This window comes from Prionailurus viverrinus, chromosome D3, assembly GCF_022837055.1.
Source record: "Prionailurus viverrinus isolate Anna chromosome D3, UM_Priviv_1.0, whole genome shotgun sequence".
NCBI classification, from domain to species: Eukaryota; Metazoa; Chordata; class Mammalia; order Carnivora; family Felidae; genus Prionailurus; species Prionailurus viverrinus.
In genome coordinates, this window is record NC_062572.1 from 28,478,818 (window position 1) to 28,495,636 (window position 16,819).

Consider the following 16,819-nt stretch of genomic DNA (forward strand, 5'->3'; position numbering starts at 1 on the left):
TTGATGTCATGTCTTATGCACATTTTGTTAGAATACTTTTAATATCTACTGAATTGCAAAAGGAAGTTCCCTGCTACACTGGCAGTCTACTTCATTACCAACAAAATTGCTAGTTATTAGATTTTTGGTTTTGTTTCCCAGTGCATGAGTGCTCCAATTTTGGACCCTCAGCTTCATCTGAATATTGCCAAGAGGTTTCACGTGGCAACATGTCTCATATTCTATATAAACATTTCATGACCCCTGTGCTATAAACCAAGATGCTGATAATGCAATGAATCGTTTTCATAAAGGTACCTTGCTTGCATGCCATTATCCTGCCTTTTTAGAGAATATATTTCAACATGCACCACACCAAATTTTTCAACGGTGCCTTCATGTTATATAATTGAGGACAATTCAGTTTATAAAGTAGGACTATTTTCTGCATTCCCACCCCCTTTTACTTCTGTGTATAAAATTTTAATGTGACTAATTACTTTGGATAATATATAATAGCCTGGAGTTAGGTGACTTTTTAAAAGTGTTTATTTTGAGAGAGAGAGCGAGTGAGCATGCACACATGAGTGGGGGAGGGACAAAGAGAGAGAGGGAGAGAGACAATCCCAAGGAGGCTCCGTGCTGTCAGTGCACAGCTCGATGCTAGAGATCCTAGAGATCATGATCTGAGCCGAAATCAAGAGCTGGATGCTTCATGGACTGGGCCACCCAGGTGCCCTTAGAGTTCAATAATTTTTATCAAGCACAAAATACTGCCCTTGAAACTTAGTTTTTCCGTGGTCTTTCTAAGCATAAGAAAAATGGTAATCAGCTTATATAATATTATATATCTAGAAAAATGTTAAGGAGTCTTCTCATTGTATAATTTTGTGAGTTATTTAGTACCTTGGTGTGGCATTATAAATAGCAAAAAAAAAAAAAAAAACCAAAAAAACTAGTGTTACATATATGCAATTTTTAAGACTTCCAAGTGTTACAAATTACTACCTAATCATTATGTAACAATTGAAAACTACAGCAATAATAGAAAATTAGATCAACCATGACCATTTCACTTAGGTATGAAATCCTTCAAGAGCCTTCTTCACTCTTTGATCCTGATTTCCCTCCCTCCCATCCACTCTTGAATTCATTCCCTCCCAAATTCTGTCTCCATGTTGCTTGTAGGATATCACTCACTCACCTGATTTTGCCGCTGCCTTTCTAGTCTGTACACCTCAGCCTGGTTTGCTTGTTTCTCCTCGTCCCCCACCTTTTAACCCATTGATGTCTTCCAGGAATTGGCCTTTGATTTTCCTTCTCTTGACTTTTACTATCTTGTATATTCTAATGATCCTCAAGTTTATATCTCCAGCCCGGATCTCTCTCCATAATTCCAGGCCCGCATATCAAACTGCCTACTTGATACCACTTTCTGGATAGCTATTGCAAACTTAACATGTCCCAAATTGAACTCCTGATATTCTTTCTTAATATTTGCCTTTCATGTCTTTCCTAATTGGTTTAATAACAGTTCTATGAGTTGCTCTGCTAAAAAACTTGGTATCATCCTTGAGTCCTGTCTTTTTCTTTTTCTTTTTCTTTTTCTTTCTCTTTTTCTTTCTCTTTTTCTTTTTCTTTCTCTTTCTCTTTTCTTTTTCTTTTTCATACACATCACATCTCATCTGTCAGCGAAACTTGTCCGGTCTTCCTTCAAATATATCCAGAATCCAAACACATCTTCCATGACCAAGAGACTATCATCTGTTGTTTATATTGGAGTGCTAGGTAACTAACTGGTCTTCTTGTTTGTTTGTTTCTTCTTTTGTTTTTCCTGTTTCTGTTAATTCTAAACACATTGGATCTAGTAAAACGTAAGTCAGATTGTGTCCTTCCTCTGCTCAAAGCCTAAAAGCCTCCCATTTCACTCAGAGTGCATGCCAAAACTCTTCCTAATGCCGACAGGGCCTATATATGATCAGGTGTCTCCTCCTCTCTCTCTCTGATTTGAACTCTTTTCTACCCCTTTCATTCTGTCCAGCCATACTGAATTTCTCACTACTCTTTCAGGACTTCGGACATACTTCTGTACTTGCTGTTGACTCTATCTGGAATGCTTTCCCTCAGATACCTCATGGCTTACTTTTTCCTTTTTGGTTTGTTTTTTTCTTTCAGGTTTGTGCTTAACAGTCACTTTCTCAGCAAGGTCTTTCTTGGCCATCCTGACTAGTACTTCAACTACCCTTTTCCCTATAACACCTCAAAATGTGATTTCTCTGCTTTAGTTTTTCTCCTCTAATACTGTATGTTTGGCCTGTGTAGCTTATTGTTATTGTAGGTTTACTTCACTCATGAGTAGGATTGTTATCTGTTCATTGCCATGTCCTCAGTGCTTAGAAAATGTTCTAGTCTATATAGTACTTATTCAGTAATGTTTATTGAGTGAACGGAGTTTAACCTGTGTGTATTGTTTTTAACATAATACTAGTCCTCACTTTTACAAAGTTTGGCGTGGGCTCATTCTGACAACTAAACCTACCAGTTATATACATTTTTTGGATTTTGGGGGGCCCAATATTGTGTTTACTTGCTACTTATTCTTTTAGTTGTATTTATATTAGTTTTAATTATGGTGAAATGTATCAAAGGAATAGCAAACTTCCTTTATATTTAGTAAGAAAACTAAAATAGGGTGGCAAATTATTATACGACTTTAAAGATTCTTGCCAAAGGATTATGAGCCCTCAAGATCTGAAATAAAAAGATGATGTTGGAATTTATCGCTTACAAATAAGAGCGAGCTATGCTGGTTAGGTATAGTCTTCTCTAACAGAGGAGTCTGCTATTCTTATACAGGGTTTGGGGAAGAGTAGAGTTTAAGGATTGGGGGACTTTCAGAAAATTAAATGGTTTGTCATCATTTGAAGCACCATGCTTGTTCGGGTGCTTGGAGACTGTTGTGGATTGGTTGGCACGCTGAAGCATGTGTATTGGAGTGATTTTTGTCCTTTATTGGCTGTCTTTCAGAAGGAAGGAGCTGAAATGGATTGGTTGGTGAGTAGGGCTGGTGGGCATTGATTAACACATTTAAAACTGATTCTGGTGGCTTCTTGTTACCATGGCTACGTGTTAGGGGGTTTTGGTTTTGTTCTGTTTTGTTTTGTTTTGTTTTGTTTTGTTGTGTTGTGTTCTGTTTTGTTTTGTTGTGTTGTGTTGTGTTTTGTTTTGTTTTGTTTTTTCTAAGTTTAAGGTGGCTTTCACCAGATGTTTTCTACTTAAAAGTTGCTTCCATTGACTGGGTTCAAAATAAAAGCTATTTGAAATTCTATAATTACAGATTCATTTTTGAAGTTTGGGTCGAGAGGAATTGTTTGATAATAGCTTTCTGAAAGATTCTTCTTTTCTTGGATGTTATTTCAACAAGAAAACTTATCTGTATAACAGTTTTTTGAAAAAAAAATGGTAGATTTGTTTTTGTTTTTGGTGCTCTTCGGGGCTCATGTTTAAGTCCTAAATAATCTGTGGGAAATTTCATTCTTTTTGGAAATGTGCGTAGCTATATGGTAATAATATTCTGTTGCAAGCATTTAGTCCATGAAAAATGAATTATAATTTTCTTTTTGGTGAATCTCCCAGTATTTTCTATCAGGACTAGATATTAGGCTAAAAGGATACAAAAGTTACCAAATCATTTTTTTTTTATTTTTTTAAACGTTTATTCATTTGGAGAGACAAAAAGTGAGAGTGGGGGAGGGGCAGAGAGAGGGGGAGACAAAGATTCCGAAGCAGGCTCCAGGCTCTGGGCTGTCAGCACACAGCCTGATGTGGGGCTCGAAGCCACAAACCCTTAGATCACAAACTGAGCCAAATTCATACACTTAACGGACTGAGCCATCCAGGTGCCACAAACTATTTTTTTTTTTAAACAAAAGGATAACTACTCAGATGATTGCTATTTTTGAGTGATAGCTAATGACATAGGAGTACTTTTGAATTTTTGAAGTTTTTCCAGATTTATGAGATATAAGTAACATACATCTGTGTAACTGTAAGGTATACCTGTATTAATTTGATACACTTTTATATTGTCAAATGATTACCACAATAGCGTTAATACTTCCATCACCTCACATAATTATCCTTTCTTGTTTGTGATGATCTACTCTTGTAGCAACTCTCAAATGATATGATACAGTATTGTTCACTGTAATCACCATCTTGCACATTAAATCCCCAGAATTTATTAATCTTGTAACAGGTAGTTTGTACCCTTTGACCAATATCTACCCATTTCTCACAGCCTCCTAACCCTGGCAACACCAGTCTGTTCTGTCTTCCGTGCAATTTTTTTTTAATTCCACATATAAGTCAGATCATACAGTATTTGTCTTCCTGCGTCTGACTTCTTTTCACTAAGCATAAAGCCCTCAAGTTTCACTCATGTTGTCACAAATGGCAGGATTTCCTTCTTGCTTGTGGCTGAAAATATTCCATTGTAAATATAATACCATATTTTTAAATCCATGGATCCATTGATGGATGCTTAGGTTGTTTCTTGACTATTGTAAATAATGCTGCAATAAACAGAGGGCTGCAGCTATCTCTCCAAGGTAAGGATGTCATGTCTTTAAGATATATACCCAGAAATGGGATTATTGGCTCCTATGGAGGTTCTATTTTTAGTGTGTTGAGGAGCCACCATACTGTTTTACATAGTGGCTGTCCCAATTTACAGTCCTACAGCAGTACAAGGAATTCCTTTCCTGTACATCCTTGCCAACGATATCTCTTGTCTTTTTGACAATAGCCATTTCGATAGGTCAAAGTGATATCTATATACTGCAGTTTTGATTTGCATTGCCCTGATGAATAGTGATATCGAGCACCTTCTTGTGTACCCTTGGCCATCTGAATATGTTCTGAGGAGAGACGTCTATGAAGGTGCCTTGCCCAGTTTTTAATTATATTTGTTTTTAGCTGATGAGGTGTACGAATTCCTTACACATTTTAGATATTGACGTTTTTCATATTTGTAGCTTGTGAATGTTTTCATCCTTTCCATAGGTTGCCTTTCCGTCATGTTGCTTGTTTCTTTTGCTGTGCGGAAACATTGTTGATTGCATTGGTTGTTTTTGCTTTTATTGCTTGTACTTTGGATGTCCTATCCTAAATCATTCGTAAGATCTATGCCAAGGAGCTTTTATCCTGTGTTTTCTTCTAGGAGTTTTATGATTTAAGATTTTATATGGAAGTCGTTATTTGAGTTTGGGTTAACTTTTGTGAGTGGTGTAAGGTAGAGGCAGAGTTTTATTCTGTTGCATGTTAATATCCACTTTTCTCAGCATCATGAAGAGATTACCTTTTCTCTTTTGAGTATTCTCGGGTCTCTTAACAAAGAGACTTTAGGCATGGGTTTTTAGTTGACTTTATGCATGGGTTTATTTCTGGGTTCTTGATTCTGTTTCCTTCATCTTTGTGTTTGTTTTTGTGCAACTTCATACGCTTTTTATTACCATAACTTTGTAATAGTTTGACACCAGCAAGTGTGATGCTTCCAGCTTTGTTCTTCTTTCTTAGGATTGCTTTGGCTATTTGGGGTCTTTTTGGTTCCTTACACATTTGAGGAATGCTTTTCCTATTTCTGTGAAAAAGGTCATTGGAATTTTCACAAGGATTGCATTGACTCTGTAGGTGGTTTCAGGTAATGTGAATATTTAATGGTACTAATTTTTCTAATCCATAAACAACGGGGTATCTTCCCATTTGTTTGTGTCTCTGCTGTTTCTTTTACAATGTCTTGTAGTCTTTACTGTACCTATCTTTCAGAAAGTCCTTGATTAAATTTATTCCAAAGTATTTTGTTCTTTTTGATGTTTTGGGGGAAGGGGATTTTTTTCCTTATATTTCTTTTTCAGCTATTTCATTGTTGTGTAGAAATGCAACTGATTTCTTGATGTTGATTTTGTAATTTTGTTTTACTAAATATAATCTATTGTCAAATTGGTTTCCATACAACACCCACTGCTCATCCCAACAGGTGCCCTTCTCAACGCCCATCACCCACTTTCCCCTCTCCCCCATCTCCTATCAACCCTTAGTTGATTCTCAGTGTTTACGAGTCTCTTATTGTTTGCCTCCCTCCCTCTCTGTAACTTTTTCCCCCCGCCCCCCCCCCCATGGTCTCCTGTTAAGTTCCTCAGGATCCACATATAAGTGAAAACATTTGGTATCTGTCTTTCTCTGCCTGACTTATTTCACTTCGCATACTACCCTCCAGTTCCATCCACGTTGTTGCAAACGGTCAGATTTCACTGTTTCTCATTGCCAGGTAGTATTCCACTGTATATATAAACCACATCTTCTTTCTCCATTCGTCGGGTGATGGACATTTAGGCTCTTTCCATAATTTGGCGATTGTTGCAAGTGCTGCTGTAAAATTGGGGTACATGTGCCCCTATGCATCAGCACTCCTTATCCCTTGGGTAAATTCCCAGCAGTGCTATTGCTGGGTCATAGGGTAGTTCTATTTTTAATTATTTGAGGGACCTCCACATTGTTTTCCACAGTGGCTGCACCAGTTTGCATTGCCACCAACAGTGCAAGAGGGTTCCTGTTTCTCCACATCTTCGCCAGCATCTATAGTCTCCTGATTTGTTCATTTTAGCCGCTCTGACCAGCGTGAGGTGGTATCTCAGTGTGGTTTTGATTTGTATTTCCCTGATGAGGAGTGACATTGAGCATCTTTCCATGTGTCTGTTTTCCATCTGGATGTCTTCTTTGGAAAAGTGTCTATTCATGTCTTCTGCCCATTTCTTCCCTGGATTATTTGTTTTGTGGGTGTGGAGTTTGCTGAGTTCTTTACAGATTCTGGACATTAGCCCTTCCTTTATCCGATATGTCATTTGCAAATATCTTCTCCCATTCTGTCGGTTGCCCTTTAGTTTTGTTGATTGATTCCTTTGCAGTGCAGAAGCTTTTTATCTTGACGAGGTCCCAATAGTTCATGTTTGCTTTTAATTCCCTTGCCTTTGGAGATGTGTCAAGTAAGAAATTGCTGCGGCGGAGGTCAAAGAGGTTTTTTCCTGCTTTCTCCTCTAGGGTTTTGATGGTTTCCTGTCTCACATTCAGGTCCTTCATCCATTTTGAGTTTATTTGTGTGTATGGTGTAAGAAAGTGGTCTAGTTCCATTCTTCTGCATGTTGCTGTCCAGTTCTCCCAGAAGAAAGAGACTGCCTTTTTTTTTTTCCATTGGATACTCTTTCCTGCTTTGTCAGTGCTTAGTTGGCCATACATTTGTGGGTCTACTTCTGGGGTCTCTATTCTATTCCATTGGTCTGTGTGTCTGTTTTTGTGCCAATACCATACTCTCTTGATGATCACAGCTTCGTAGTAGAGGCTAAAGAGACAGAGTGTGGACAGGGGAGGGGCAGAGAGAGAGAGAGAGAGAGTCCAAAGCAGGCTCCAGGCTCTGAGCTGTTGGCACAGAGCCCAATAGAGGGCTTGAACCGCAAACCACAAGATCATGGCCTTAGCCGAAGTCAGAAGCTTAACTGACTGAGCCACCCAGGCACCCCTGCATCTTTATGTTCATTTTGTATCCTTCATCCTTTGAACAGCTTTTTGGTGGTATCTTCAGGATTTTCTATATATAAGAACATATCATCTGCAAGCAAAGACGGTTTTATGTCTTCTTTTCTGATTTGGATGCCTGTCATTTCCTTTTCTTGCCTGACTGCTTTGGCTAGGACTTCCCGTATCCTGTTGAATAGGAGTGGTCAAGTGGGCAACTTTGCCTTGTTCTTGAACTTAGAGTAAAAGCTTTCAGTTTTTTACCACTGCATATGATGTTGGCCGTGGGCTTATCATATTGGACTTCACTATGTCCAGGTGTGATAATTCAGTACCCACTTTATTGAGAGTTTTTAATCCTGAAAAGATGTTGAATTTTGTCAAATGCTTTTTCCTCACATGCTGGGATGATCATATGATTTTTTTTATCCTGTGAATGCGGTGTATCAAATGTATTTATTTGACTTGATTTCCGAAGGGTAATTTTGCTGAGTAAAGCATTCTTGATTGGTAGTCTTTTTTCTCTTAGCACTTTGAATATGTATAATCCCACTGCCTCCTGGTATGTAAGGTTTCTGCTGAGAAATTGCTAATGGCCTTATGAGGGTTCACTTGTAGTCACATAGTCTTTCCTCACTCTTTTTCTTTCTTTTTACTTTGTTGTCTGCTGACTGGATAATTTGATAGTTCCTGTCTTTAAATTCACACTTTTATTTTTTGCTTGATCCATTTCCTGTCAGTGATCACTCTTGCTTTTTTCATCTCCTTCATTATACACTTCAGCTCCAGGATTTTTGTTTAGTCAGTTTTTACTATTTCCAGCTCTTTGTTAAGCTTCTCATTTTATTCATAGAGTGTTTTTCTGATTTTAATGAGTTGGCTTTTTGTATTTTTCTTGTAACTCACTGAGTTTCCTTAAAACTGCTGGTTTTGCATTCTCTTTTGAATCAATTGCAGATCTCCATGTGTTTCCGATTGATTACTGGAAGATTATTGTGGTCCTTTGATGGTATCATATTTCCTTGATATTTTATATTTTTTGCAGTTTTGCATTGCTGTCTTTGCACTTGAAGTAGCAGTCACCTCCTCCAGTCTTTAATGACTACCTCTTCAGTGTGTCCAACCCTGATTTTTTTGCTCCAGTGGTATGCTGCAAATTCTCTGCAGGACACCTGGTTTTCCAAAAAGGCTCTCTCATCCGCGGGTGATTATCCTAGACAGTGTTTTCTAGGGAGGGACTCCCAGATGTGGCTGAGAGGGAGGGAATGGAGGCACTTTATGGGCTATTGCTAGGTCCACAGATTAGACTGTAGTATGTATGCCTGCTACCTGATGCAAGGGTAGGGAAGGCTTTTCCTCGGTCCCTCGGAATATGGTGCTAGATTCCCACAGCTCCCGCAAAGGTAGGTTTGCCCTTGGGTGGACAAGATGCCAGTTTGTTGTAGGTGGGGAGACGCAATAAGGTACATCTTACCCAGCTATGATACTGATATCGCTCTGACATATGGGTATTTTAAAAGTAGTTTTGCCCCTAAGATATTTCCCTGACTTCTTCTTTCATGTTATATGGACCTCATGCTACTTTAAAACTTTGTTGAAATGAAGCATTTTTATATTTAAAAGAAAAGCCGAAAATATAGCACAAATCTACTTATTACTCCCATGTCTGAGTCAGAATTTCTTTCCTGACTCTTACTACTTGGTTCCATGTATCTTATGGTTTTCTTCCAAGTTCCTAAAAGTATACTTTTCCTTTCAAGGCACCTAGATGCCATCGATGTAATCTTTGTGCTTACATTCTAATCTCTAAGAAAATGGTTTTCTCCCGTTTGTTTTCCTGGTGACCTCTCCTATTTATTTTCCCTCTTCAATAAAGCCTTTCTTGTCCTCACTTACAGCTTTTCACATGTCAATTCTTACAAATCACATTGTATTATACTTGTATATTTGTCTGTGTTTGAAGCAACAGATGAGTATTTCCTTGTATATGGTTGGTATTTCAGCACTGTTCTCTGAATTAAGAAATTAAGTCAGATGGGTAAATTTCAGAACTTGATGAAAATTGTCTTTTTATTCTTTATCAGTAAAATTATTAGAAAACATTGGCTGTTTTATGGCTTTTTAATGGCTTTTTCTTTAAGGAGTGAACCTGGTTTACATAGGAAGAAGTTAAAGGAAGGTGAACATGAAAAAGGGACATCAAAAGGATCTGTGATCACACCAGTGTTGAAGAAGGCCGATTCCCTAACTGGTGGTCCACTACAAAAGAATGATGGCAGCCATTTCAGTGAAAAGGATCAGCATGAAAGCAGGTAAAATCTATAAATTCTTTATGTGCCTGTGAAGGCATTTTAGCAGTGATTACCTTTTGTGGAAATACGATGCTGTAGTGTAGGTAGGTCCAAGCTAAAGCAAGAAATACTCAACATACCAAACACACTGCTTGAAACGTTATGATGAGGGTAAGTGACTTTGTCAAGGAGCAGTTTCAGTAGTCACCATGGAAGCATGGAAGATGAGCAAGTGTCAACAACTCCTTAGAGCATTTTAATTGGGAAAGGTAATAGAGAAATGGATGATAACTGGAAAAGAATGTGAGTTGCAAAGGCATTTTCCTCCTCTTTTTATTTTAATATGGGAGCTTTTAGAGTATGTATGCTGTTGGAAATGATCAATAGAGATAGACATGGTTAGTTAATTTAACTTTGTTTGCGTTTCCAAATTAGGAAGTTTGTTGAGTGTATTACAGTATCTTTTAAAGATTATAGTCATTGTCTCTAGTACTCCTATTCATGTAATTTTGTGGAAGAAGTTGGTTTATTCAGAATTGGTTCCACAATGGGGTATTCTCCTGTAATTGAATGTGCAGATGTAAAATATATATATGTATGTATGCAAGTATGTATATATATATATATATATTTATACCCGTGTATAAATTCTATATGTGTATATAAAAGTATATGTGTGTGTATATATATACATTCACACTTAAAATAAATGTATGCAAACACTGAGGCCATTCTGAATAGAACTAATCCTTCCTTGATGATTTTAGATATTCAGTGCCTTTGATAGCGTCATGAATAGCTATGATTTTGTTAGGGACGTGAAAGTATCTGGTTATATCAAGTTAATATTTATTTATGTTCTGGGGAAAGGGGAAGATTTTGTTTATTTACAATTGGAAAATAAACTAGTAACCCATCACAGATTATTCCTTTTGGACTGGAAAGCTCTAAATTACAAACACCATGCTTCCTGTACCAGCAGTGTCACTGACACAGATTATATGTTCAATAAGTATGTGTTGAATGTGGGAATAAACAGTTGAATGAACGAATGAATGCCTGTTGATGAACTTCTCTAGAAGAAGCAAATCTGTAGTTTATTGAAAGTAGATTTCCAATATTGCCTAGGTATAAAGTCTCTTAAAAGAATGTGTAAGATTCAGAAATTGTTATGTACAGCTATGGCTAGAAATAGAATAATAATGTAGATTCATTTGCTATTATATTAGTTAGAAACACTTAAGTATTACTTTAACCACGTGTTATGAAACACATGCTTTGAAGGCACATTCCTGGGTTTGAATTCAGGGTCTGTTCTTGGCCAGCGATTAGGGCTTCTTGGGCAAGTCACTTCGAATTTCTGTGCCTCATTTTCTTCCTGTGTAAAATACCTACTATAATAACCTACTTCATAAGATTGTTGTGGGGCTTCAAATACCTTGAAGACATGTAAAGTGCTCATAGTAATGCCTAGAGAGTAGTTGCACAGTGAGTCGTCAACACGGTAATATCACGATTGTTAAAAAGGGGTCCTTTCATATAGGGACTTAACTTGCACTTTCCAAGTAGGTTTTAGTGCTAGGAAAAGTTTATTTTTAGTAAAAATGACAACAAAAACAATGGTATCATGCCTATCAAATAATGCAAGTCGCATTAGGATTTTCCTTTGCTTTTGTTAGTTTTTATCTAAATTTAGTACTTTGTTGTTCTCACTTCAGCAGCACATATATTACAACTGGATACCTCTAATCCTTTGTTAATATTAGTAATAGTATATTTTCTATGCTGTTTAATGTTACTCTATTGTTTAATCCCGTTTGTAGAAAATTAGTTTCAAATGCAGAGATTTTATATCAGAAACAATTGGGTTAAATATTCTTTGCATTTTAAGTATTTAATATTTGCCTGAAAAGAATTGTTGGGTTTTTTCAGGCCTGCAAAGAAAATTTCTAAGAAGAAGAACAAGGTAAGAGAAATAGACAATGTAATTTTATTTTATTTATTTATTTTATTTTTATTTTATTATATTATTTTGATAAATATTTATTAAAGATATTGTTCAGTGGTAAAAAAATACTTTATGAAAGATGTGAAAAAAAGGACAATCTTCCTTTGTTGTAGAGACATTTGCTGTGAAAAAGGTACTTAGAAATACTAGCTATTGATAACGGTGTCTTTTTGATAAAAATCCCTTCTTTTAAAAAGTCTCTGTGCTTGTACCCCAATGTTCATAGCAGCACTCTCAACAATAGCCAAATTATGGAAAGAGCCTAAATGTCCATCAACTGATGAATGGATAAAGAAATTGTGGTTTATATACACAATGGAATACTACGTGGCAATGAGAAAAAATGAAATAGGGCCTTTTGTAGCAACGTGGATGGAACTGGAAAGTGTGATGCTAAGTGAAATAAGCCATACAGAGAAAGACAGATACCATATGGTTTCACTCTTATGTGGATCCTGAGAAACTTAACAGGAACCCATGGGGGAGGGGAAGGAAAAAAAAAAAAAAAGAGGTTAGCGTGGGAGAGAGCCAAAGCATAAGAGACTGTTAAAAACTGAGAACAAACTGAGGGTTGATGGGGCGTGGGAGGGAGGAGAGGGTTGGTGATGGGTGTTGAGGAGGGCACCTTTTGGCATGAGCACTGGGTGTTGTATGGAAACCAATTTGTCAATAAATTTCATATATATATAAAAAAATAAAAAACATAAAAAGTCTCTGTGCTTTCGCTTTTAAATGTTTATTCACTTATTTTTAAAATGCATTTTGAGAGAGAGCACGCACAAGTGGGGGAGGGGCATGGGGAGAGGGGGAGAGAGAATCCCAAGCAGGCTCCATGCTGACATTGTGGAGGTCAACATGGGACTCAATCTCAGGAACCCTGAGGTCATGACCTGAGCCACAATGGAGTCGGATGCTCAACCGACTGAGCCACTCAGGTGCCCCTGTGTTTGCTTTTATAAAAAGATGGGTATTTATCACTTGTCTACACCTTGTATATTTTATAAATATTTGGGGGACATTTTGAAATGGTATTCTTTATTTGTAGGTCAAAAAGCAAATTACTTCTAAGGATGACCTTGTCGACCTCATTCAGTCATCTGAAACAGCCTCAGAGGATTGTGGGTTGCCTTACTCTAAGAATTTCATGTTGCTGATTGAACAACTTGGCATGGATTGTAAAGGTAGGAGGCCTTTTTACGTATATGGCTGTAGTCATATGTGCACACCTTGCCTAGTACTGCACCATAGAACACTGCTGTATTGTAGAGCTGCTCCTCTCAGAAATATGTTTTATATTAAAATCAAAGGAGAACTATTGTATCCTCTCAGCCAAAGAGTCATCATTTCTACTGTACCTTTCTTAGTGGGAATGGCACATCTAATGTGTTTGTTAACTCTGCTTGTCTTCTGTGCCTTCACCCAGGTCAGGTCATTATTTTTCTCCTAGATGACTGAGATAACCTCAGGACCGTTTTCCCTGCCGTTCAACCTCCCAGGACCTTGGTCTGCACTGCAACCATAATTAGTATATACTTAAAAAAATGTGTATTTCATCATGTTGCCTCCTTGCTTCAAGCTTAGCTGTTACTTCTCATTGCTATTAGGTTAAAGGCCACGGTCCTCTGGCTTCATCTTGTATTGTTTGACATCCTTCTTTCCGTCTGTGTCTTATCCACTGTTTTAGACGTTTCTTCCTGTGAAAGAGCTTGTCGTTTCCAACAGCTTTGGTTAGGTAAACTGCACATATATGAAATGTGTCATTTGATAGTTTTGACATATGTTTACACGTATGAAACGATAACCGCAATCCAGACAGTTAACATATTCATCACCCTGAAAAATCTCATGTCCCTTTCTATTCCCTTATTATGAAGCTGCCAAATCGTTTTCTAAAGGAGTTATACCGTTTTCCATTCCCACCAGCAGTCTGCGAGAGCACCAATTCCTACATACATATTCATGAACACTTAGTATTGTCAGCTTTTTAAATCCTAGCCATTCGGATGGATATTTTCTATATCATTATGGTTTGAATATACATTTTGCTAATAACTGACGATGTTGACCATATTTTCACATGCTTGCTTGCCATCTGTATATCTTCTTTGAATTGTCCAAATCTTTTTTTTTTTTTTTAAATTTTTTTTTTCAACGTTTATTTATTTTTGGGACAGAGAGAGACAGAGCATGAACGGGGGAGGGGCAGAGAGAGAGGGAGACACAGAATCGGAAACAGGCTCCAGGCTCTGAGCCCTCAGCCCAGAGCCCGACGAGGGGCTCGAACCCACAGACCGCGAGATCGTGACCTGGCTGAAGTCGGACGCTTAACCGACTGCGCCACCCAGGCGCCCCCAAATCTTTTTTTTTTATTTTAAGAATTTGTTTGTTTTCTTACTTGTTGAGTTTTCAGAATTCTTTGTATATTCTAGACACAGTTCCTTCTTATTTCGTTTTCTTTTTGTCTTTTTGTGGTTGTTTTTGTTTTTGTTTTCCATTGAGGCATTTTATTTGCACATACGTATTACATCCCTAGAAAAAGAATCCCAGGATTTCCCCTTCTGTGTGTTTTCATCTTGCTTCTTCATGGTCCATGACTGTGGCTGAGGTGGTCAGTATAATGAAACCAAACTGAGCAGATTATTCTGCCACTTTTCTAGATCTTTGCATTGTCCATCAGTTCTGGGGCCAGTCACTCCATGCTTGCTTAACCTGCCTGTGAGGTTCACAACAATTTTCCCAACTCTGTGATCATCAATTTTTAAATTCACCAGTGTAACCATGCTTCATCATCACAGTTAGAAAGTGGACAATGTCTTTGGAGCACGGCCTAGTAAGAACCTGGCGTTTGCTTCTCTTTTCAGTATTGTGATGCTTTGGGGAGCATCTGCCACGACATTCACATGCATCATGATGGTGGCACAGAAAGATGGTGGAAAGAGCTAGATACAGTTCCTTTATCACCTCTCTCTCTCTTTTTTTTTTTTTGCAAGGTTTTTCTTCTCCCAGTCTGTGACTTTTCCTTCTCTCAATAGTGTTTTTGAAGAGCAGTTTTTCTTTTTGGGGAAGTCCAGTTTATGCATTCATTTGTTCTTGTATGATTGTTGCTTTTGGTTTTCATATCGAAGAAATCTTTGCCTAGCACAAGGTCACAAAGTTTTTCTCTCATGCATTCTTTTAGAAGTGTTATAGTTTGAGGTCTCACATTTAGATCTATGGCCCATTTTATATTCTTTTTTTTATGATATAAAGTATGGATACAAGTTCATTCTTTTGCATATGGATATCCAGTTGTTCCAGCACCATTTATTGAAAAGGCTGTGTTTTCTCCACTTTATGCCATTGCTCCTTTGTCATAATCAGTTGGCCATATATGTGTGGGCTTAGTTATGGGCTCTATTCTGTCTCATTGATCTCTTTGGCCATCTTTGTACCAATATTATGCTGTTTTAATCACTGCCAGTTTATAAGAATTTTTGAAATTACATGGTGTTAGTCGTCCTGCTTGGTTCTTTTCAGTGTTCTTTTGCTACACTGGATCCTTTGCATTTCCACGTGAATTTTAGAATCAGTTTGTCAGTTTCTTAAAAAACAAACAAACAAAACCCCAACTCTGGTGGTCTTCTGGAAATGAAGTTTAGATTATGTTGAATCTACAGATTTATTTGGGGAGAACTGACTTCTTGACAATATTGAATTTTTTAACCCCTGAACAGAGGATATATCTCTCCCTTGATATAGGTCTTTTAAAATTTTCTCAGTAATATTTTTTAGTTTTTAATGTATAGGTCTTTCTGTCTTTTATGATATTAACTGTGATTATTTTTTATTTTCAGTGCAGTTGTAAATAATATATCTTAAATTTAAATATTTTTTGTAATGTTTACCCTTGAGAGAGAGACAGAGCATGGGTTGGGGAGGGACAGAGAGAGAGGGAGACAGAATCTGAAGCAGGCTCCAGGCTCCAAGCTGTCAGTACAGAGCCGACATGGGGCTTGAACTCACCAACGTTGAGATCATGACCTTAGCCAGAGCCCAGTGCTTAACCAACTGAGGCACCCAGGTGCCCTGAAATTTTAATTTTTGATTCTTTATAGCAAGTATATAGAAATACAGTTGATTTTTGTGTAATGATTCTGTATCTTCCAACCTTGATAAATTTATATGTATACATATATTTAAATTTTTTTTAACGTTTTATTTATTTTTGTGACAGAGAGAGACAGGGCATGAACAGGGGAGGGGCAGAGAGAGAGGGAGACACAGAATCGGAAGCAGGCTGCAGGCTCTGAGCCATCAGCCCAGAGCCCGACGTGGGGCTCGAACTCACGGACCGCGAGATCGTGACCTGAGCTGAAGTCGGCCGCTTAACCGACTGAGCCACCCAGGCGCCCCTACATATATTTAATTTTAGAGAGAGTACATCAGCAGGGGAGAGGGGCAGAGAGAGAGAGAGAGAGAGAGAGAAAGAGAGAGACAGGGAGAATCTTAAGCAGTTTCCATGCTCAGTGCGAGCCTGACATAGGGCTCCATCCCATGACTCTGGGATCATAGCCTGAGCTGAAATCAAGAGACACTCAACCGACTGAGTCATCCATGTGCCGCTATAAATTCATTAATTCTAGTAGCATTTTTCTTAATTCTGTCAGATTTTCTACATAAGCAAAGTTCATTAAAATTCATTTTTAATTACTATTTTACTAACAATGGTAAATATTGCAGACTTGTAGCCAATACATTCTCTGTCGCAACTAAACAGCTTTGCCATTGTACTATAAGGGCAGTCAATAGATACTGCATACATTAATGGACATGGCTGTATTTTGATAAAATTTAATTTACCAAAACAAGTAACGTGGCCCACAGGTGGGAGTTTGCCAACTTCTATTTTGTGACCATGTCATTGCTATAGAGACAGTTTCACTTCATTTTCTATTTGGATGTCCTTTGTAGCTTTTTCTTGTTTGATTGCGTT

General features: G+C 37.7%; 1 protein-coding gene across 9 annotated transcripts in view; it reads left to right on the plus strand.

Moving 5' to 3' along the window:
• Positions 1–16,819, plus strand: part of LOC125149256 (ankyrin repeat domain-containing protein 26-like) — a 112,094-nt gene that overhangs the window by 51,052 nt on the left and 44,223 nt on the right. For 8 of the 9 annotated variants that reach the window (XM_047828101.1, XM_047828110.1, XM_047828102.1 and 5 more), the window contains 3 exons: positions 9,690–9,860; positions 11,772–11,805; positions 12,893–13,028. In XM_047828101.1, coding sequence (XP_047684057.1) covers positions 9,690–9,860; positions 11,772–11,805; positions 12,893–13,028 — 341 coding nt within the window. The remainder of the gene's footprint in view (positions 1–9,689; positions 9,861–11,771; positions 11,806–12,892; positions 13,029–16,819) is intronic. The other variant, XM_047828104.1, reaches the window with a different exon arrangement.